This window comes from Callithrix jacchus, chromosome 15 (genome assembly GCF_049354715.1).
Source record: "Callithrix jacchus isolate 240 chromosome 15, calJac240_pri, whole genome shotgun sequence".
Lineage (NCBI taxonomy): Eukaryota > Metazoa > Chordata > Mammalia > Primates > Cebidae > Callithrix > Callithrix jacchus.
Genome location: NC_133516.1, coordinates 47,270,096 through 47,294,831, shown reverse-complemented (window position 1 = coordinate 47,294,831; position 24,736 = coordinate 47,270,096). Strand labels below are relative to the sequence as shown.

Here is a 24,736-nt window from a genome sequence, read left to right as displayed (position 1 = left end):
TTGTCTTTATGTAACTTATAATAATTCAAATTGCTTATAATAATAAATACTTCTGCTTCATTTTATTTTTTAAAGATTGGCCACTACTTTTTTGGTAATACCTTTGATACCTCATATAGTATTCTAATGAGAGTTATTTTAAAAGTCAGTGTGGGTGAAGACCAGAATTTGGGTTTATTACCTCAGCTCAGATTTCTGTTCCTCACTGCATTTACCAAGCAAATGTTTAGAAACATTAGTAATTGGCATTTTCATGTTGTTGTTGTTAAAAAAAAATCACCTCTAAAAGCCACCTAATTTGGCTTAACAATGAGACTGGAAAAAAAAAGTAATTTCTGTGACTCACCTATCTAGAAACTATAGACCGTAACATAAAATGAGCTATCGTTGTAGCCAGAGAAGTACCACATAATGTGAGAATGTAATTGCTCATGGAGACACGAACTAATTGAACGGAGGGCAGTAACAGTTAATCAGCTGGGTCTAGGTGATTTTTGCGGTTGCTCCAAGTCCATATATGTTTGGATTGTGATTTACAGTTACAGCAATCATTGGCAAGCATCACGTAAGGTAATGGAATTGAGTGGGGAGTCAAAGCTATAGTTCAGTTTTCCGGGAATCTGCTGATGTCATTATTTATGGGGAAAAACATAAGCATGTTCTGAACAACACCAGAGTCCCAAGAGTGAATTCATTGGCCTGAGAACCTATATTATGACCAGGCTAAGCATTTCACATGTGTTGTCTCATGTAATCTTCACACAATTTTATGTGATATTTAAATGCTCATGTTTCTCAGCCTTTGCTCCTGAGGCACTTTTTGAATGATTGAGTTTCTGATGCCAAATCTAAACCCCCTTCAAGGTAAATACCACTATAAATATGAGGGAAAAGGGCACGTGTAAAAAATGGAAAGATATGTTCAGTTTTATGCTGTTCACTCTGTAGCCCTTCTTTAACACGATACTGCTGCTCTGCTAGAAATTTTACTGTTCCTATTAAGTTTTCCCCAATACTATAAAGACCATGCACAGATCGTACTATAGTATACCTTTCTTTGGTGTTGGCTTAGTATTGTACCCAATTCTTATTTATTTTTTCAACAAGTTATATATTGCACTCTATGATATTTCCTCTTGTTTACTTTGATGTAGTCATATGTATACTTGATGGGAGCCAAAATAAAATTTACATGTTCATGACTATTTGGCTGTACACTTGAGAAGGCTTCAGAACTATCTTGCCTATGTCAACAGAGAATGAATGTATTTATTAAATGAACATAAACTCCTTTATTAACTATTTTGAATTGCTGTTATAATTGCTTTGTTTTAGTACTAGATAGAAATTTATTTCTCTTCATATCTAGTTATATAATATTTGCTCAATAAAGATCACATTCATTCAATTATAGAAGGCTTTGATTATATGAAGAATGACATGGTTAACATGGAATTAGGGCAACTGAGATCCTCAAATTTAGACATTGTATTTCAATAAGTAGGCATTTTCTTGTGGAACTGTGCTAGTGGCTAATGACTAGAATGTTGGTATTTATAGAATATGTTGACTTTGTGATTTCTTATTGAAAGATAATCCAAAAGTTGTGGTTAGGAGCTATATAGATTCTTGTGTGACTTTGAAAAATGGTGATTAGGGATGGAAAATTTTGTCAAGGTGGAAAAAATATACCCCACCTTTCTTGGAAGAATTAAATTAGGCATTACGTATAGAAGACCTGTGCTCTTTGTTAGAGATGTAGTAAGTGATCCATAGTCTTTTCCCTCTTCCATAATCATTTCCTTTTAAAAGCACAGAGTATGTGGTGCGGATGGGGAGGACGATGCTATTGTTGTCATGACTAATGCTTACCGAATGCATATTATGACCAGGTTAAGCATTTTACATGTGTTGTCTTATGTAATCCACACATAGTCTTATGAGGCATGCATTATTATTCCCATTTTAGAAATGAGGAAACCAAGGCCCAAAATGTTTACCTGTCTATGACTGCATAGTTTGCAAATACAAGAGCTGAGATTTGAACCCACCAAATTTGGTTATAGATTTTATAACAATTTCTCTAGACTGCCATTCTGGAAGAGCTTTTGATCCCTGGAATTTCTAGGAAAATGACGTAACGTGGTCAGTGATTTCTGATCTAACTCTTTCTCTGGGTTTCCATATTGGGAGGACTAATGAAAGCGGCTGTTAAATTGTCGAAGAGTAAATTATATTATGTATTACTATTTATAGAACTGGAACAATTCCTCAACTTAATTATAATAGCTGTGAGAACAGACATTATGTTTTACCCATCTTTGCATCTTTGCAGGGTAATGGTTTTTCTAACAGCTTTATTGATACACATTTTATACACAATAAAATTCATTTCTTTAAAATATGTAATTCTTTGGTTTTTATTATCTGCACAGAACTGTGCAACCATTGAAACAATCTAATTTTAAATAATGTTCATTATTCCCAAAAGGAACTATGTAGCTATTAGCAGTCATTCTCTATTATTATTATTATTATTATTATTATTATTTTGAGATAGGGTCTCACTTTGTTGCCGAGGCTGGAGTACGGTGGCACAATCATGGCTTACTGCTGTCTCAACCTCTGCTGGTCTTAAGGGACCCTCCCACCTCAGCCTCCAGAGTAGCTAGGACTAGCCAGACACATGCCACTATATCTGGCTAATTTTTAAAATTTTTTTAGAGACGACGTTTTACTATTTGCATAGGCTGGTCTTGAACTTGTGAGCCACCAGGCTTGGCCACAGTTAATTTTTTTTTAACTAAGCAAGAAAGCTGCCAAATAGTAGAAACATTCAGTATTTAGCATTGAGCATGCAAAGTCACCTAATTTGTGGAAACTTGATATTCTTAATTAATCACAGCTTTTCACCAAAGTAATTATTTTCTTTTAACATGCTTTTGAAAATTATCTGGTTGAAATTCTTGGAATTAGTTCATTCCATGTTACACAAACAATTGCTATAATTAATCAGAGAAAGTGAAAGTATTACCTGCCATAATGGAGAGAGTCTATCTGCTCTAATCCCTTTTCTCATAGACAACTTTTAGCTCTAGGGTATAGCATTGCTGGTTTCCTGAATCCCTCTTGGTACAAAAATGCCTCAAGGATAATCCTCTAAAGTTGATTTCTGATAAGCATGTATCCGATGTTGAAGATTCTTATCCTTTATTTCCTAATGCTTTTTAATACTGTTTGAAATGAATCAATTACAGCTTGAGAATTTTTACGTTCCTGACTTTCATGAATGCAAGGTTTCCATGAATTTATATGTGTCAAAGTTCCCTTCCCTGCAAAATGAGGAAAAATGGTTAATGTTTAGGTTCAAGTTGGGATCTAAGAAGTTATGGGGAGAGGTTTCATCAGCTTTCTTTCTAACCCTAACCCTAACCCTAACCCTTTTCCCACAGTCTCAACTCCATCAGCTCCCCGCTATGTTTCTTGGATGAAGGCAGTGTTGATTTATTCAACCCTGGGTGAACAGCTGTGGAAATTTGACTACACACCCCTCCACCACTAGTTTATCCTTCCACCGCTCCCCAGTGTCTTCTTTGTGTACAGAAACTCCCACCACTCTACAGTAACAAAACCTGGTTTCAAGTCCTGGTCCTGCCACTTACCAACTGTAATTCGTGACAAGTCACCTAATGTGTGCATGTTTTCTCATCTGTGTTGTAGGATAATAATATTACCTACTTTATAGTGTTGTTGCAAGGATTAAATGATATAATGCATATAAGTATACATTTTGACCTAAATGCAAATTTTTAAAATGAACATAATTTTCAGTTGCCTTAAATTTGCTGAGAGGTTTGCATCCTTGCACATGAATTTATTTGGTGTCACAGTCATTCTATGATACAGTTAGAGCAGTAGTTACGCTTTCTGTTTTACACATAAGGACACTAAGTGCATAAAAAGAAATTTTCCAAGGTAGTCACATAATTAATTTAGTGGCAGAGCTGGATCAAGACTGGTTCTTCTTACATCAGCTCCTTGAGCTGCTGTTTTTGTTTATTACTGGGAACCATTTGCTTGCCCTAGATAAATGTATACTCTCTTTTTGTATTACATGATTCAGTCAACAATCTGGAAAGTCCACATTTTTCTTTGACATAATGTCGATCTCCTTGAAAGGTAACATGTTCGCACTTAACTGAGAGCACCTGGCCTCCAGAAAAAGGAAACATGGGCAATTTGAATAGTTCCTGTGGAGCTACTTGGATTTGGCACTCAAAACTTTCTTCTTTTCCTTCATCCCACATCATAGCTATAGATGAAGGAGCTAAAGTAGGATCATGAAAACCGGATCAGCTGCTTCCCGTCTCTCATGTCTAGGCCACTTTTGCAGATCATCAACACAATGGCATAATCCCAAGTCCTTATTTGTTTCATGTGTTTCAGGTGTGGTTTTAAAAATGAGATTCTGGTACCTTCATCACACAGTGTTCTTCCACGCAAGATGGAACCTGAAAGGGTCTGCTGATCCCAAACCTGCAAGTTATAGCTGGAATAAAATAATTGTTTTTACACACCTGCTGTTGAGTGGCTTGGCATTATTCCATTTTTAAGACAATTACTGATACTTCTGTGTTGAGATCTGGGGTAGAAAAAAATGAGGGTCCTGTTTCTGACCTTTGTTACCATGGTTGGCGGTTTTGAAGAGAGAATGCCCCATTATTCAAAATTGTGCTTCTAGAAAGGATCCATTTGTTTCTCGCTTCCTTGTGAAGTGATTTGTGGATCACCACATGTAAAGTGTTAATTAACTCAATAACTTCCCTGATCTCCAAGGAGGCTGGCCTTCTTTATTCCTGTTTGCTTTATAATGTGTTATAGGATGACAATCAGTCAAATCTCTTTTAGTTGCTTTCTCTTTAACAATGAGGCATCAGTTCTGATTGCACACAGACCCAAGCTGATTGCAAGTTCTTTGAAGACAAGGATGTTACCTTTCAGCTTGTTCTGCTGGAAGTACAGCACACCTGGAGGGTGTGTGTGTATGTGTGTGTGTGTTGCTTAGTGACACTAACAGTTTGAGTCACATTTATTCATATGACCCTTCTGAGTCTGCTTAGCTGTCTCAACTGGGATTACTTGTATCATGGATATTTATCCCCTCTCTCCACTGTTTGTTTTCTAACCACTCTCACCCACCAAAGTAGTATGAGCCATACATAGGTTTTCTTTCAGCCCTTTCCATGGCATCATGACCACCTTGCCCACCCTTCTTCTTGTCACGTTGGAATTGTTTCTGCTGCAACACACACTTCTCTCTCTCTCTCTCTCACCTTTGGGTCCCTAATTCCTACTGTGATCGTGTTTGAAGGTAGGGCCTTTAGGGAGTAATTAGCCGAAGTTCAGATCCTCGAGATGGAATTAATGCCCCATGTAAAGAGAAGTGCTCTCATTTCCTACCATGTGAAGATACAGTAAAAAGGCAGCTGTCTGAAAACCAGGAAGAGGGTCCTCTCACCAGACAGTTCTTGCTATGTTATCCAGGCTGGATTTGAACTACGGGGTTCAAGCAGTCCTCCCACTTCAGCTTCCCAAGTAGCTGGGACTCCAGGTGTGTGTCAAAACACCTGTCTCAACAAACTACCTAGTTTGTTTTTAAGCTACCTAGTTTGTGGTATTCTGTTATAACAGTCCAGATTAACGAAGACAAATCATTATACTTAGGTTAAAGAAAAAGTCTCAAATTGACGTTAATTGGTGTTTCTAATGTTTGTCAATCCCCTTCGTGATAATAGGGTAATTCAGACCTTAGGCTCAGAGCCTTAGGCTGCAGATAAAAGAGAATGGCTTGATTTTTGTTGCATTTATTTTTAGTTATTTACTATTTATGGCAGGATGAAACTGATTCTCCATTTGAGGTACAGCTAAATGTTGCCTTTAACAAAAGTGATAAGAAGTAAAATTTACTATTTGTGGTGTGAGCGATGGGTTTTGACAAAAGCACAGTTGTCTGGCCACCACCACAGGCAGGATACAAAACAGTGTCCTCCTCCTCTCCCTGTTTACCTGTGCTGCTCCCACCCCACACACCTGGTAACCACTCCTTGATTCTCCGTCTTTGTAGAATATGTAGAATATAAATGGAATCATCATACAGCGTGTAGCCTCTGACTCTGGCTTTTCTTTCTCTTAGCATAATGTATGTGAGACTCATCCATGCTGTGTCTATCTGTAGTTTTACTGAGCACTAGCTCTCTGTAGGAATGTGCCACAGTGAATTCATTCACCAAAGGAACCACATTGTTTTCCAATTTTGGTTGATTATATATAAAGCGCTTCTAAACATTTGTGAACTGGGTTTTGTGTGAACATGTTTTCATTTCTCTGTGATAAACATCTAGGAGTGGGATTGTTAGGTCATAGGAGAAATTTTATGTTTAACTTTTTTACCAGCTGCCGAACTCTTTCCCCAACTGGTTGTACCATTTTGTATTCTTCCCAAAAAGGCATGAGAGTTCTAGTTGCTCCATATTTTTGCCAGCATTTGGTATTACAGAAACATTTTTAAACCATTCTAATAGGTATGTGGTGGCTAAGTATTTCCTTTTTACTTTTTTTTTTTTTTTTTTAGGCAGAGTCTCACTCTGTCACCCAGGCTGGAGTACAGTGGCACAATCTTGGCTCACTACATCCTCTGCCTCCTGGTTTCAAGCAGTTCTCTGCCTTACCCTCCTGAGTCCTGGGATTGCAGGTGCCCGGCACCATGCCTGGCTAATTTTTGAATTTTTAGGAGAGCCGGGTTTTGCCGTGTTGTCCAGGCTGGTCTTGAACTCCTGACCTCATGTTCCACCCACCTCAGCCTCCCATAATGTTGGGATTACAGGCGTGAGCCACTACGCCCAGCTTGATAATTTTTTTTAAAAGCAGTTTCAGAAGAGGTTTTTAATTTTAAATAAAATGTCTGTTTCACCACAAAAGGCAGTTTGATCTGAGGGGTAGATATTGAGTAAATCATAGTGCTGATTGTCATGTATGGCAAAACTTGTGCTAGAGGTGGGTAACTGAGTAAATTTGGGAGACCAGTACATTCTGCTGTGCTCTAGCTCTGTCAACTAAAGAATGAACTGCATGAGGCTGTCGTGGATATCTAACTGATATTCTGGGTATTTACCAAATGCAAATGGTTCTGTTAGAATAGGAAAATAATGATCGATTCTTAACACGGAAGCAGTTGAAGTGACTGTCATTTTTTGAAGTCTTGTTAGATTTTGACAAGCAGGACCCAGATTAATTTAACAGCAGGTGAGATTGTGGAATGTTGACAATCTAATCTTTGTAGGGTAATGATTTCCCTTTAACAATCTGGCCATAAAACCATTTGGACAGTTGTGGAGTGAGATCTCAGCATCTTGAAACCGGATGGCATTGCGAATGTGAAGCAGTAGGAAATGGATTATCAGAATTTTATCAGTAGGAGTTTTCTTTTTCTTCCTCAACTGGGTATTTCAAGAGAATTTCTATAATAAAAAGACAGAGTGAACAAGTTCCCAGTTCAGTTTCCTTTTTGTAGTCATGGTTTGTTTATTTTAGTGATAAGGAAGGTCACTTTCTGATTTCCTTAGCAGGAGTCTCTGAAGCCAGATACATTGCAAGTTTATGAACCATAAAATGTGCGTAAGAGGCAACCACTCAAGCTTTACTGGGTTAACTTTGGGGGCATTACTAATTCATTCTGAGACACTCAGTAGGACATAGCTCAAATTAATTACTTCAGATATGATCTAGTGGTGGTAAAGGGTGATATTATTCACTATTCTAGTACAAATCTTGGAGACACTTAAATACTTAAAAAGGACTCTGTTTAAATGATGAGCAGTTTGAGGTTTAAAAATAAAATCAAGTGGAAAAATAGTACCACTGTCTCAAATCTATATGTAGTATATTCCTATTCATCGGTAAGGCAAGTAAAGTACTGTTGACCTTGAGGCTGGCTTTCTATGAGATGGGAATCCTTGGAACATTGTTTGTTTGATTCAGCTGGAGCCTGTGAGTCTTTTGCATATTTTTTGTGAGGACAAAGTTAATACTGAAGATACTTGAATAAAATACCCAAGAGTCAGGTCTTAAAATATTTCTTAAATAATGATTTCATTCTGTTTATAAAAAAACAACTACCTGCCTATTGATACCATTTAGAGCATGAGAGATGTTTAAAGAAGGAAACAATCATTTCATCTCTTCCTATTTCTGAAGCTGTCCTCCTGAAGTTACCACTGTTAAGGGTATAGCATTATTATACCCATTTAGCTATGTGACCTCATAAACTCATAAACTTGTAAAATATGCTATCTTCTATTTCTCAATGAAATGCAGTGATAGTTTACAGTTTATTCTGTAACTTGTTTTTATCACTTTAATGCACATTAAAGGCATTCCTTCAGGTAATTGCATGTAGATTTAACCCCCCTTTTTTTTTTTTTTTGAGACAGAGTCTTGCTCTGTTGCTCAGGTGGAGTGCAGTGGCGCAATCTTGGTTCACTGCAACCTCTGCCTCCTGGGTTTAAGCAATTCTCCTGCCTCAGCCTCCTGAGTAGCTGGGACTATAGGCATATCCTACCACGCCGGGCTAATTTTTTGTACATTTAGTAGAGACAGGGTTTCATTGTGTTAGCCAGGATGGTCTCGATGTCCTGACCTCGTGATCTGCCCACCTCAGCCTCCCAAAGTGCTGGGATTACAGGCATGAGCCACCATGACTGGCCAATTTTACCAGTATTTACCATTTACCATTGCATAGCTAAAACATTTCCCCAAGAGTAACCGTATTTCATTCAATCATTTCCATATTCTTGGACACTCATTTTTTCTGTCTTGGAGAGCTACTTGGTCTTGTTCTGTTTGCTACAAATCATGCTCTTATAAATATCTAAGAATTTTTTTTTTCAAGAGACCACAGCCAACAGGAATCAAATAGAATTTTTAGGACGAATCATGGAGTTGACTATATAGTTTTTCAAAGCATATGAGAGTTTCTTTTTTTTTTTTTTAAGAGAGATTTTCTTGTATCTGTTTGAGATGTCATGCTGTTTCGGATAAGTGTGTTTCTTGTTCTTATTCTGAGTGTTCGAAGTTGTTTGGGACGTGGTGCTGGATGTGGTGTAATGCAGGCAACTCAGATATTCTCATGGTTGAGAGCTGTACAGACCAGTCCAGTAGCCACTAGCCACATGTGGCTACTTAAAGTTATTAAGATAAAATAGAAGTTCATATTCAGTTTGTCAGTCACACTGCCACTTTTTTTTTAAAGCTAGTCAAGTGAAGCAGTGGGAGTGGAGAAGGAACAAAGAAATCTGTAACTGGTTGTGATCAATTCGTTGTAAACACCACTGCACTCGGACCAGCCTACTGGCCATTTTTTAATAGCTACCTGTGGCTAGGGGGTACCATGTTAGACAGCACAGATATGGAATTTCCATATGACGGTTAAGGATCAGGGATGTTGCCATCAGATTGCATTCAGACAGATCATGGCTCTCCCCAACTTGTTATGTGACTTTGGGCAGGTTCGTTTATTTCTCTGAGTTTGAGCTTCCTCATCAATAAAATGAGGGTAATAACAATACTTACTTCTGTGTTTCTTGTGATGATTAAATACAATAGTATTGATTAAGTGCTTAATACCGTTGATTAAGTGCCTGACACCTTGCTTGAGGCATAAGTAAACATCTGAGAAATGGAAGCTATTACTCTCTTCCCAATGTTTGATATATATATTTTTCTTTTTTGAGGGGGTGGGTCACTGTGTTTATTAGCTTAAAGCTAATAACTGCAAGATATTGTTGGCCCAATTTCTAGCTAGACAAACAGAAGGCAGTATTGTAGGCTAAGGAAAATCCCAGTTTGTCAGCCTGGTAGCTTTTTTTTTTTTTTTTTTTAATTAATACGCTGTCCCTGAGAAACATGGTAGAATTTGTTTTACGCGTCTTCTGTCAGGAAGTAACCCTTCTGGCTTTATTAGAAGCATGGTTTGTAATAATTGTACCCAACCCAGATGGCTCCTGAAAACCCTTTGAAATGCCATCTGCCAGGCGTGTGTCCAGCCAGCAGTCTGTCATTCTGCTACAAGAAAAGAGAAGGCGGGGTCCCCTCCCTGGGTCCTTTTCTCCACAGCATCACTGAATGGAGGTTGGTCAGTTGGCCCAGACCCAGGGCAGGCTGCTCAGAGGATAGTTGGGAAACCTCCTGCTAGCCTGAGCATGGAAAGGTTTTGTCTGGGTAATAAACCCTGAGCGTTTTATGGGTGGAGACTTGCCCGCCCACCCACTCCCTTCCCCTGCTGCTCTAAGGCATCCTAAGCATATTTATTTACACATGGAAAAATGGGATCTGCTAGTTTCATGTTTCCTCTGAAATGTAGCATTTTTGACATTCTTGATTATTTTGAATCCTCTCAGGAAATTAAGACCCCAGGGTGTTTGTTGTCTTTAAGGTAAACCTGAAAAAGTGGATCTGAAACATCATTGAAAGAATGGCAAAGATCGCTGCAGAAGGAGGAAAAAAACGACGTTGTCTGGTTTAGCAAGACTGTAAAACTCAACACATTTTTTGTTTTGTTTTATTTTGTCCTCATTCTTTTTAGATGGATTGAGTTAATGGAACTTTGGTATGGAGGCTGAATATGAGAGTTGCCATATAGAGCATATTTAGGACAGATCCTTTCACAGCAAGTTTCAAAGAGATTCTATTCTTGCCCTGCACTGGAGCTCCCAGTGTGGTGTAGACTGTTTGTGTTTTACAAGTAGCTGGCTGAACAGCTTTTTCACTTGGCTCCAAGACATCACACCCTCCTCCTTTGCTCCTGTCTTGCTGGCTACTGCTTCTTAGTCTCCTTTGAGGATCTTTCTTTTATTCCTGACTTCTAAAAGTTAAAACTTTTTAGTGTTCAATCTAAACTTTTTGCCTTTTTTTTTTCTAAACTCTCTCCCTAGATTTTATCTTTCTGTCTCTTGATTTCAGATACCATTGGTTTACTAATCAACTGACCACTCTTAATAAGATTACATTTTACTCTCTGACCTTCAGACTGTTAACGTCAGCTGTGCTCCCGCTCTTTGCCCCTAGGTGTCTATTAGGCATTTCAAACCTAACATGTCCAGAAGTGAACTTTTTATTTTCCATTTTCTCAAATCCATTTCCCTCAGCCTTCTCAGTCTCTGCAAATGGAACAGACTGTTTGCCCAGGTCATAAAATAGGTATTTCTGTCTTTCTTACATACAACATCCAGTCCATCAGCAAGTTCTGTTAGTTCTGTCTTCAAAATATAGACCTAGCATGGTGTGATGAGCTGACATACTTTTTAAAAAAATTAATTTTAAGTGCCAGGTTACATGTGTAGGACATGCAGGCTTGTTACATAGGTAAACATATGCCATGGGGGTTTGCTGCACCTGTCAACTCATCATCTAAGTAAGCCCTGCACCCATTAGCTGTTTATCCTGATGCATCTCCATCCCCTTTATGCTCTGTTCTCCATCAGTGGGTGGCATGGAGAGCATCAGGATAAATAGTTAATACATGGGAGGCTGAATACCTAGATGATGGGTTTTACTTTTAATATGTCTATTCTATGGACTCTACTCTAGCTCTTTAAAATGGGTTTTACTTTTAATATGTCTATTCTATGGACTCTACCATAGCTCTTTAAAATACTCATGTTTGTAATAGAAATCTCACTGCTTCTTATCACTTCTGTCTTACTATTCTAGTCCATATCCTGATTACCATTCATCTGGACACTACAGTAACCACCTAACTAGTCCCCCTGCTTCTATTCTTGCCTACCTTCCGCCCTACTCTGCCCATAACGTGTTCTCTTTGAAGTCAAAGAGCTTTAAAAAGGAAACTCAAGCTGAGTGTGGTGGCTCATGCCTGTAATCTTAGTAATATGGAGACCAAGGTAGGAGGACTGCTTGAGGCCAAGAGTTGGAGACCAGCCTGAGCAATATAGTGAGACCTCCCACCTGTACAAAAAAAAAAAAATTATCGGCTGGGTGCGGTGGCTCAAGCCTGTAATCCCAGCACATTGGGAGGCCGAGGCGGGTGGATCATGAGGTCAAGAGGTCGAGACCATCCTGGTCAACATGGTGAAACCCCGTCTCTATTAAAAATACAAAAAATTAGCTGGGCATGGTGGCGCGTGCCTGTAATCCCAGCTACTCAGGAGACTGAGGAAGGAGAATTGCCTGAACCCAGGAGGCAGAGGTTGCGGTGAGCTGAGATCGCGTCATTGCACTCCAGCATGGGTAACAAGAGCGAAACTCTGTCTCAAAAAAACAAAACAAAACAAAATTATCTGGGTGTGGTGGCATGTGCCTATACTCCTAGCTACTCAGAAGGCTGAGAAGATCTCTTGAGCCCAGGAGTTCAAGGGGATCATGAATTGTGATCCTCCACTGCACTGCATCATGAGCGATAGAGCGAGACTCAGTCTCTAAAAATGAAAATAAAAGAAAAACCAAATCAAGGCACCCCCTCACTCAAAACCAATCTAAGGATAACATTCCATTATCCTTAGAATAAAATATGGAGTGTTTTCTATGGCCTACGTAATCTGGCCCTTTGCTTTCATTTCCAGCCGTTTTTTAATCAGTCTACCACCATCATGCTGGCCTTTCTGCCCTTCCCAGATACAACAGATCACACCTGTATCAAAGTCTTTGCCCTTCCCCCTGCCTGGATGCATTCCCCATCACCTCTGCATTAGTCAGGCCCTTCTGAATCAACTAGTTGAAATAGCTTCCCTGCTTCTCCCTTGCTTCTTCTCTCCAAAACACTGTCTAACCCTTTAACCTGTGCTACTCTGAGATACTTTCTAATCCTTCAGTTTATGGAAAACAGATTTCCACCTGAGATTACATGCTATAGTTATTTATATACATATTTGTTTTCTGTGCCTCACAGTAACATATAAATTCATCAGGCATGAGCTTTGTCTAGTTCACCAGTGTTTCCTCGGTGCCTCAACTAGAGCCTGGCATGTGTTGGGACCTCAGTAAATATTTATTGAATAAATATGTTATATAATGCCATGAATTCATACACGTATACTTATACAGATATGTATTTATATAGGTATATGATAACAGATTATTGTAGTGGGATTTGAACAGTAAGATTCTATAAATTCATTCTAACAAAAACATAACCTATAATGTCTACTAAAAATTATTGAGGAAAGCCCTCAAAAAGGATAATTCTCATTCAATACATACAACAAACTTATGAATTAGGTGCTATTATTATCCCTGTTTTGCAAACAAGGACACTGAGAAATCGTAGACACTAAGGAACTTCTCTAAGACCACAAGTTGGAGAGGCAGACCATCAACCCAGCATTCCCTCTCCAGTCCAGACAACTGCTCTTTTCTTTTTTTTTTGAGATGGAGTTTTGCTCTTGTGCTCTTGTTGCCCAGGCTGGAGTACAATGGCATGATCTCGGCTCACCTCCACCTCCACCTCCACCTCCACCTCTACCTCCCAGGTTCAAGCGATTCTCCTGCCTCTGCCTCCGGAGTAGCTGGTCTTACAGGCATGTACCACCACACCCGGCTGATTTTGTGTATTTTTCAGTAGAGATGAGGTTTCTCCATGTTAATCAGGGTAGTCTCGAACTCTCGACCTCAGGTGATACACTCGCCTTGGCCTCCCAGAGTGCTGGGATTACAGGCATGAGCCACCGTGCCCTGCCCAGACCACTGCTCTTTAACAGTATATGAAACATAGGAAACAGTCCCTATGTTTCCTGTGCCTGACACTTGAGATGGAAATTTAAAGGTTGTGAACTACCTCAAGGGATTTGTCATCACCTGCCAGGGGAGGCAGAAGTGGGAACAAATTAGGAAACAGTGTAAGAGTAGAATTCTTTAACCAGAAGCTTCTAGCATGCTGATCATGAGAAGCAAACATCTTTAATATAACCATTCTGTGCCCAACTTACAGGTGTTTAAAACACTCAGATTTCAGATAGAAAAATTGCTTGCACTAAAAAATACATTTTGCCTGAGTAAAGTATGCACCAAGTGTTGAATGTTTTTCGCTTATGAAAGTTATGAATATCCAGTGTAGGTGTGGATACAGTCATTCACATGGGTGAACCATCAGAGACTGCACCATGCTAGGAACTTTAGAGCCACTAGGCACATATAGTTGGTTATTTAATTGCATTACATTTCAACGAAGAGATTATAGACATAGGGAAACATCCTTGCTCATTATACGGGAAAACATTGACATTAAATCACCACCACAGGTCATAATGCCTTGCAAAATGAGCTCTGTTGAAGGTAACAGCAGAAATCACATTTTTTGGTCTTTTTTTTTTTTTTTGGTCCCATAATATTTAACATAGGCTGCTAGTATAGAGTACATAATTGCTGCTTGGTTTATTTCCCTTTTTTGACTTATGTGTAAACCAAATTCTGCTCATACTGTGTTCACTGAGATTGGGCTGAAATGATAGATCTATAGCCTAGCACCTAAGCTGAGTAACTTTTGTACTCAGGATGCTCTCTATTATTTTGTAAAAGGAAGTGTTACATTTGTCAGCCATTGAGAAGATGACCAGATTGACTCAGGGGGAGAATTTTCTAGCAAATGCAGTGTCCTTTCTCTCTAGTCAGAATTCATGGATGGCCTCTTTTTGTCAAACGTATTAATTACATGAGGAGCAGCAGCATTTTAATCCCTGGGAGATGTCCAACCACAGATCTTGGGCAATCAGATTTCTCTAGTGATGTGTTTATGCAGAGGGTATTATTTTCTTTAAAGGGCTTATTACATTGAAACTTCCTGGTTGTATTGAGGAACACAAGAATTTTGAGGCCTGTGATAAAAACACAAACCCCTTAGGCTCTGAGCTTAAGGTGGATACATTTTTAGTATTTACTAGAGTCCTAAAAGCTGCTGACTGAATGTTGTCTGCATAAAATCCAGTTCACCTTTTTTATTCAGTGCATTGTCAAAATTATAAAACTCTCTCTAGATTACCCAGCTGTGCTTGGTTTTCCCTCTCTCCCATTTGTGGGTCCCAGGCACTAGAGGGGAAGTGAGGATGCTGTTGTGTTGTGTTAGAAAGAAGTTGCATTTACTGTGTCCCTGTCTGGACGGATGAGGCAGCAGAGTCTTGGGTACACCAGCTTACTGAACAGGTTATTTTAATTACACCTGGATGTGGAACTTCCTGTTTTAGTTGACTGATGGCTTGTTGTGCCTCTGTATTTTCTGTTACAGGCACAACCCGATCTCCCAGAGAAGGAGAAGTGCCTGGCGTGGACTATAACTTTCTGACTGTGAAGGAGTTCTTGGACCTCGAGCAGAGCGGGACTCTTCTGGAAGTCGGCACCTATGAAGGTGAGTTAGTTGTACACAGCATAGAAAGCTTCTCTCTTGGGTACTTCAAAGGAGCCAGAGCCATCCAGGCAAAAATGTGTTGTGGATTCTGGAGGTCTAAACAAATAACAGGAGATTGCAGTTCACCTTAATATGGTGAGTGATAGATCAAGTCTGTGTAATGAGACTTTGTGAAGCTCTTTAAAAATAGTTTTTTGTTTTTCTCTAGGAGTTTTCTTTTTTATCTATTCAAGTGCATGGGTCAGTTTTGTTTTTTAATATGAACATGTATGGTATTAGAAAGAAGAGAAGGAAGAATCATGGCTAATCACAGAAGGTGACCCTATAAGTAGTTCATTTTAATCTTGAAGTAATAAAATATTACTTTCCTACTGATTGGTTTATAATGTATTTTTAGTAGAAAATACTTATATGTGATTCATAAAGGAAACTATTTAAAAAATATTTAGTTAAGTAATCTTCATATGCCTGTCTCCCACCTGCCTAATCTAGGATTCAATATTATAAACAATCTGATTACTCTTCTGAAGTTTATGTCAATACAAACATGCATGAGTACATGCATGTATACATGTGCACATGCATGTTGTATGGATATTCCCATTTCTCCCCTGTTTTCCCCAAATGGTAGTATACAGTACATGCTGTTTGGAACCTTGCTCTTTTTGTTTAACAGTATGTCTTAATAGGTCATTGCAATTCAGTAATAAAGTACTTCTGTTTTCTTCTTTTTAAAATAAAATTATAAAAATTATAATTCCTTTGTATAGGCATACCGTAATTTATTTAACCACTTCCCTCTGAATTTGAGTCAGTTTCAGTGTTTCATATTTCTAAACACTGCTGAGTTGAATGTCATGGATGCATCATTTCACATAGATGCAAACATACCCATAGGATCAGATCCCATTGCTAGGTCAGAGCCGAATGTGGTGGAAAAAAGTCACGTTTTTCTGAAAACAGTATTATAGCTTGATTACTTTTTGGAGTGTTATTATTTGAGACAGAAGTAATGTAATGATACTGTTAACTAGGAAAGATGATTAATGTGGTTGAGTTATTATGTGCATCTCTTTACAAACTCTTTAAAATTTGGATTTATTAGGCATTCAGGGGGCATTTTAAAGATTAGACTTAAACATGAAGGGTAAATACAAAGTAGATTATTGTCTTATTAAGGACATTATAGCTTTAATGTGATAATTGCTCCTGTTACAGTGAGTAACGGTCACATCATGATTATGAATCTTAGAGATGCTGTTTCTGGGTTGATATTCTTTGGAGAAGAAGGGAAGGAACATTGTCTTTGTATATACTGCTCATTTCCAAATGTAAATATACAATGGACAGTGTATATTAATCAAATTCCTGCTCATGATGTCAGAAATTTTTTTTTTCTTTTTAGTATTGCTGATTATCAGTTGGCTTAGTTTCCTGAAACCGTATATTGGAATGTGATTGAGTGACTGGTGGGCTGGGCAGAGGTCGGAGAATAATCAAGGTCTAGGAGTGTATAGAGGGAAGGGAGGGGGCTAAGGGAAGGTACAAGGAGCTTCTTTAACATGTTGTCAGCATGCTATCCTCACATGTTATGCACGTGAATTGAGCTAAAACTTCAATGGCCATGGATAGAGCATGTGTGATTCCTCTTTGGTTAGCAGAGAGAGAATTGTCCTCATCTGAAATCAGTTATTATGCCCATCTCGGGGGCTTGAGTCATCAAGTACACAACACATCATTTGCATTTTTGGAGAGGCCGGGGTGAAAGTGGTTGTACAAAGCAAAAGAGAATTGGGTCGGACAGGAAAAACTTGTGATTTAGACTCCAACGTGGAAGAAGGAAAGTAAACTCTCTTTATTCAGTGTTAATGGAACAAATGATATATAGGTGGAGCCAGTTCTTTTTCTCATTTAATTTTATCATTGCAACAGAGGTGGCTATTATCTTCACTGAATTTTTAGATGGAGTCACTGAAGCCAAGCAGCATTAAATAACTTTTTCAGAGTTGCACAGCCAGTTCTAGAATGCTAGAACAGGAACCAAACCCAGCTCAGTGTCACTCTCAGATCCTACACTCTTTCCTGAAAACCTCAAGAGTATCTGAGATGTAACTCAAAAGTTAAGGAAAATAACTCATTAGTGCTTGAAGCTAACTTCCTGGTGTGTAGCCATAGGAGAATGTTTTTCAGAAAGTGTCTGATTGTTTTATAGAAAATGAAACACTCACTTTGTGAGTGTTGCATAGTTATTTTGGAATTGGAATTTTCTTATGCACAGGATTAATCTTTTCTACTTCTAACACATTTGATTGTACAGTGTTCTTCAGCCTTTGGCCTATTAGCAGTGAAATTTCCCTACCATATGAGGTGGATCATAATTTTTTGGAACTGGCTGGAATATACTATGTTGACTCTTATAAGCTGAGAGCCAAATGGATTTTTATTAAATGCCGTATACCCTCATAGGAGTAGGGCTGGAGAGACATTTAGAGAACTTCCTCTGTCTTTGCCTTCCCTGGACAAGTCCCTTGTTGGTGGCTGCTGTCTATTGGTGGACACTAACAAGCCTGCAAGGCCTGCTGTCACACTGCCTGAGTTTGATTCTCAGCCCCTTTGCTATTGAGCTGTGTGCCCTCTGGCAAGTTACTTAATGCTCCATGTCTCCATTTTCCAATTGGTAAAATGAGGATAATAATAGTGCTTCCTCAGAGGTAGGGCTAAATGAGACAATAATTGGAAAGGGCTTAGAAGACTGTCTGACACATGTAAGCTCTCCATCAGCGTTAGCTCTCATATTTACACACACCTAGCTTAAAATTGCTCCCGTAGTGGATCCCTTCCCCTCTACTAGTCAGTAAACCAGCAGATTGGCCAGTAAAATGTCTTTATTTACTGTTTTCCCCTCCTGAAATTCCAGAGAGGAAAATTCTACCACCATAACACAAAACTCTTTAAAACAAGACATATATAAATGTTTAAGTAAAAGTAGTAAGTGTACATGATGGAATAGTTCCTATAGTAAAAGACTTAAAACTGTTTAAGTCCAAGTTGTTTTCCCTCTTCCATATAAGGAACCATTATTAAAGATGCTAGTGCAAATATTTAGAAAACTTATACACAGCATATATGTCTATCTTGTTTATTTCACTCTATTCTTGCCCTTTGCCCTTAACATAACTTGGAGATCTTTCTACATTACTGCATACAGTTTTTCCTCATTTTTTAAATAAATGCTGCGTAGTATCCCAGTGAATGAATATGAGTGTGTGTGTGTGTGTGTGTGTGTGTATAAAACTTAACTAGCCCCCTGCAGATGGACATTTTAGATGCCCCCACCTCACCTCCCCCTTCTGTTTTTGGTGGTGGTTATATAAACAATGCTTTAAGTACCTTGTTACACAGTTATGAGCATAACTATAGGGTAAGCAAGTCTTTTAATGCATATATAGTCCATTTCAACAAGTATTTATTGAGCATTTGTTTCAGGTCAGATTTTGTCATGAGGCAAGGATATGATGTACAGGGCAATAGACCAAAACTGCCCCGACTTTGAAGGTGCTTACGTTTTTTGGTTAATAATTTTTGCTAATGCTTGTGTAGCACATAGCAGGTGCTCTTCAAAGGGCATTGTATGCACAAACTCATTTAATCTTCCTAACAAGCCTATGAGGTGAGTCCTACTTATGACCATTTCACAGAAGAGGAGTATGAGGCCCAGAAATGTCAATGATCTCTTCTGAGTTCACATGGTAAAACAAAGATAGAGCTGGGATTCAAATTCAGGCCCCTGAGCCCCACCCAGAGTCTACACTCTTCCCCTGCTTAGTCTTATGAGGCAGATTAAACGTGTACAATTTTGTTGGGTATGGTTTTGGGAGGCTGGGGTGGGAGGACTGCTTAAGCTCTGGAGCTCAAGACCAGCCTGGGCAACATGGCAAAACCCCATCTCTACAAAAAATACAAAAGTGAGCCAGGCATGGTGGCATGTACCTGTAGTCCCAGCTAGCTCTGGAAGCTGAGGTGGGAGAATCGTCTGATCCTGGGAAGTTCAAGGCTGCAGTGAGCCGAGATCACACCGCTGCATTCCAGCCTGGGCAACAGGAGTGAGACTTTGTGTAGTAATGAATGAATGAATGAATGAATGTAAACCGTTTTAAGAACAGTGTTGAGTGGACCAAGTACAGTGGCTCATGCCTGTAATCACAGCAGTTTGGGAGGCCAAGACGGGCAGATCATTTTAGGTCAGGAATTTGAGACCAGCCTGGCCAACATGGTGAAACCCCCTTTCTACCAAAAAAAACAAAAACAAATATTACCTGGGCATAGTGGTGCACACCTATAGTCCCAGCTACTTGGTAGTCTGAGGTGGGAGAATCACTTGAACACAGGAGGCACATGTTGCAGTAAGCTGAGGTTGTACGATTGCACTCCAGCCTGGGCAACAGAGTGAGACCCTGTCTCAAAAAACAACAACCAAAAAGAAAAGTGATGAGTGTTCTGAGAGAAACTACAGTTTCCTAAGTGCTCTGAAGCTTATAGGAAGGGCATACTATTTCATCTAGTGTTGGTAGACTCCCTGGAGGAGGCAAAGCTATGGGAGGACTATGTTAGGCCAGGTAAGTGGCTGGGAGATGGTTTTTGAGTTTATTAGTCAGTATGGGCCATGGGGCTTGAATCCAGAGAGAGCGGTGTGATGATGAACCAAGAGTGGGTTAGAAGGATGGTTTCTAGAAAGGGAGGGGAAGCAACTGCACCCTGCTTCTCTTAGAACCACTGCTATTCTAGAAGAACTTCCTTCTGGGCTAGGAATGTTCAGTGTTCTGGACTATCCAGTACAGCAGCCAGTAGCCACCTGTAGCTCTGTTGATTGAGAAACTGAGTTTTAACTTAATTTTAATTCATTATAAACTCTTTTAAATTTAAGTAGCCATACATGGCTGGTGGCTCCACTTATAGAGTAAAAGCTTCTGAAAGGAAGAGCAAGGACCTGCTCTACAAGATCTTCTCTGTCCTCACCAGCTGACCTCACAAAGCAAAGCATGTCTTAAGAGTTAAGCTCCTTTAAAAAAGAATCCTCATTTTGAGTTCTTCCAAAGAGGGTGTTACAGGAGTGGTGAGCTGCTTCTGTGAGGACATTTTATGACAGGCGAGATGGCAGACAAGTAGAGTGAACCCGTGAAGCCTCAAGGCCCAGTAACCTTCAGAATTCTCTTTCAGACTCAATTTTTGCTTGATTTAGATTGGTAGGGTTGTAGCACTTTACAGCTGGAAATGCAGTAAAGTTAGTTTCTTCAGTTGATAGAACTGAGACCCTGAGAGAGCTTGGTTTAAGATACTACAAGGAATCAGGGATATAGCCTGGCCAAATGTTGCAGGACTTGGATGCTGTTATTTTCCTTTTGCCTGAAAACTGATGCTTCTTTTGTAGCCTCAGTTACTAGTTTATGCATTCACTCATTTATTCATTAAAGAGAAAATGCTGAACAAAAGCAGATATGGTTGTGGTCACTGTCTTCATGGGTCTTAACTGTCTAGTAAACAAGACACACTATTTAACCAAACAAATATCCAAATATGAGTGTGTGAAAGTCTTTAAAGGAGACCGTAAGAAGGGGAGAGTGGATGTCCGTGGAACTGAGCAAAGATACCCCTGTGGAAGTAGTAATTGAAGTGAAATCTGATGGGTGAGCTGGAGTTAGGTTGCTAGATTTAGCAAATAAAAACACAGAACACCCTGTCCTGCATTGCATCTGGCAACCCCAGTTGGAACTAGCTTTGGACCACCTTGGTGATGGTGGAGGTTAATGGTCAGCTGAATCTAGAGTTATTTATGTGCAAAGCTGACTTTGTTAATGTATTGGTTATTGTGCGAAGGAGGTAGAAAACACAGATGATGATAGTCCTCCTAAGATAAATCCTAGTTTCTGTCTTCTGTAACTGGATAGATAGTGGTACCATTTGTGAAAATAAAAAATACTAGAATAGGGGTAGGTTTGGGGGATAGGGTCTCCATTATGAAACTTTCTATCCCCCAGTAGTTATAATGCTAAGAGCTGCATATACTCCCAACAGAGTAGAGCCCCTTCCTGGCTATGTAAGGAATCTGATTATCATCCCTCACAAGGCATAGAGTTATTAGTAGAGTTTGTCATTGATCTCTGCTTTATAAGTTGAACCAACTAGTCATTCTGTCACTGAACAGAACTGGCATCAAAGCAAGCAAAGAAGACAAAAATAAGCGCATCTTTCCAACTTGGCCCAACTTCCTAATTGTGGCACCGAGCTAATTTATTTGATATGGTGCTTAAAATAAATCAGCTGAACCATCTCCCTTTTCCTTCTCTTTTCTTTTTTTTCTGTTGACATTTTTGCTCTGCAAGACAAGTCACTGCCTCAGCCAGCCCTTGGGACTTCTCTAGGAGAGAGTTTACAAGGGATGAACTATTCAGTGGAGGGTGGGGGTCCAGACATGCCTGTTTTACAAATGCCTCTGGGTAGAAGAGGCTGATTATACACTTTGAGCATTGCAAAGGTTTTCCTTCAGCATAGAAGTGCAGCGCCAGGGTGACATTTCAAATTGGAGTTATGGGTTGCATATTTCTGCATGTTAATTAGGAAGAAGATATCAGCATTCAATAATGTTATTGTTTTGCTTCCTAGAAGGTCTGCAAAAAGGCAGCTGCCAGTGGTATAATTTTGGGGGACACAGAGCTAAAACAGGGGTGAAGAGAGTTTTTGTTTCTGGTTAAAGAAAACGAGACTGTCTGGAGTCCTGTTCTTTGGCAGGCCCTGGAAGCCGTCTGTTGTGATGAGCTCTGTTGGCAAACTCTGCCATGGAATGTTCTCTGTTGATAATGAAAGTGACCAAATGAAATCTGTGCTATATAATTGGCTGTTTCTCTGCTTATGGAGATGGGGAGGCTGGAGAAGTTTTCTTTAATTCCCTGCATAGAGATCCCCAAAGATTCCTGGAGTTAATAAGCATAGTTGTCCGAGACAGACTAATCTGTGTTTAAATGCCAGTAATCATTTTTGACTTGTGTGAATATCAGTTTCTTTATGTGAAAATGGGAATCTTGATGCCTTTTTTTTCCTGTAAGATTGTTTATAAAGATGAGAGTAAGTGAATATATGGGTAGTGACACTTAATAGGTGCACAATAAAGGTAACTAAAAAATGTCGTTTTTTTAATATGTATTTTGATAATATACTCTTCTACACATTAACCCTGCTATTTGTCCACAACATCAGGCCTGACTGGAGACTGCTAGAGTTTATTATATGCTAACATTGTGCCAAACACAGTGCTTGGTGCTTTGTACACATTATCTAATTTGATCTTGAAAAAACTCTGTTAGGTAGCTATGACTTTAACCTTTATATTGTGTAAACTGAGGCTGAAGACAAAGAAGTCCCTTACCCCACTCAGGGTCATAAAACTCTTATGTTGTTGTTTTGGTCTTGTATTAGAAGCCAAATGGCACTGGCAAGGACAAACTGCTCATTATAGGACAGTGGTTTATTGTCTGTCTGTGCGTGCACATCCTATTTTTGTAGGGTGGAGCAGGTAGGAAAAGGAAGATAAAAGAGAAAGTATTGCAGTTTTATGAAGGAACTGTCATGTGCTGAGCAAGCAAGTAGCAAAGCGAAGTGATGCAGGTCTTGGTAATTCAGATATAATTGATGGACTGAAAAGTGTCGTGAGTCATGCTGTTAAAAACTGGATCCACAATACCGTTTTTAGGAGGACCCCAGGATGGAATTCATGTGTGCTATTTGCACTTAGTCATTTACTCGTTCTGCAGTGAATTACCAGGTAATGGTATGTGCCTGGCACTGTGTCAGCCTGAGAACACAGTGGTACACAAAATCAGATGTGGCCTCTGGCCTCTTGGAGCTTATAGTCTAGAGGCAAAGACAGGTACTGATTAATTAAACTATCTGCTATATACAATAAAGGGCATTAGGAGGAGGAGGTAGGTGTTTCCTTGAGAACATATAAGAACTGATAAGGGCAGCTTTGATGTAGTCTATGGGGTCAGAGATGCTGTCGCTGAGGATGAGCAGGCAATAAGGAGGAGCAGAGGGAGGAGTGGGTGCAAGAGCTTTGAGACGGGGAAGTGGGTACAGTTTCTGTGCTGTGATCTGAAAGGCGACCAGTGAGTTCCGAGCAAAAAGAACAAGTGAAGGCAACCAGGACAAGTGCCTGGAAAGTGGGCCGGGGGCAGACCACCCAGGGCCTTGAGGGCAGAACAAAATCAGATATGCTGGATGTCCATGTGATCATGTACTCTGTACATATTTGCACTGTACATATGCAGAGTAAGGTTTTTGTACGCCTAACCCCCAAAAAAAGCAAAGAATTTTTGCCCCGTTGGGGTGATATTGCCCCTGTTAAAATATAGATTCCCAGCCATGGGTGGTCAGTACCATCCTGTTCTCAGGCTTATTTTCAAAAGCTTGTCTTGTAGGAAGAAGGTAGACAAGTACCCCCATTTCTCACCCGCATCTACCCTGCACCAGCCATGTAACTCCGTGGCAGGTGTTTCTGCGACTTTGGGCCTCTATGTTTATCGTCTGCAAAAGAGGAATGATTTTATCTGTCCAAAATGGCTTTGCTACACAAACAGTGCTCTGTGGATCTCAGGCCCACCCTGACCATTACTTAATGTAATTTAATTGTTTGCACATTGAAGCTTGACAAAACTGAGGTATACCATGTAGAATGATTGCAAAGATCATGTTTCAGTCCAATTTTTACTTTGTATTTCCCATGCCTGGCATTAAAAAGGTTTTCTGTAAGGAAATGAATGAATGAATAGTAAATTTTTATAAGTTGAAAGCCATACAGATTTGATTCATCCTAGCTTAAATTCCAGGGTCACAATCGTCCTTAAATATTTTATAAAGCTTAAAAATTGATTTGCAGGGCCTATTAATTTTTAAATGTGTGTCAGAAAAATATTTTCTTTGGCTTTGTCCTGGCCAGAGATTGTGCTTATTAATTAAGGCCAGCCGTGGCTTCCTCTCAAGTCCTCCTTTGCCCTCCGCTTTCCTCCCTGGCCACCCTCCCTGTTGAGTTTTGTTGTAGAACTAGTTCTGAAAATAGCAGCAGGAGAACAAGTTTCCACTTGGGAGGGAGCCCAGCCACTGCAGGAAACGTGTTGGATAACGCACAGCCTGTGGGACAATCATGCTCACGGCTCCTAGACACTGTGCAGTCTGCCAAGTGATAGCCCCAATTAAGTTTTTAATCATTTGTAATTTTTCGGATGATTTTTAGTTTAATACCATGAAGTCATCCACATATTCTTCACATAGAGTCTC

General features: G+C 39.5%; 1 protein-coding gene across 50 annotated transcripts in view; it reads left to right on the top strand.

The window, feature by feature from the left end:
- MAGI1 (membrane associated guanylate kinase, WW and PDZ domain containing 1) overlaps positions 1-24,736 on the top strand; it is a 672,392-nt gene that overhangs the window by 519,774 nt on the left and 127,882 nt on the right. For all 50 annotated transcript variants that reach the window (XM_035274562.3, XM_035274561.3, XM_078351435.1 and 47 more), the window contains exon 3: positions 15,290-15,409. In XM_035274562.3, coding sequence (XP_035130453.1) covers positions 15,290-15,409 — 120 coding nt within the window. The remainder of the gene's footprint in view (positions 1-15,289; positions 15,410-24,736) is intronic.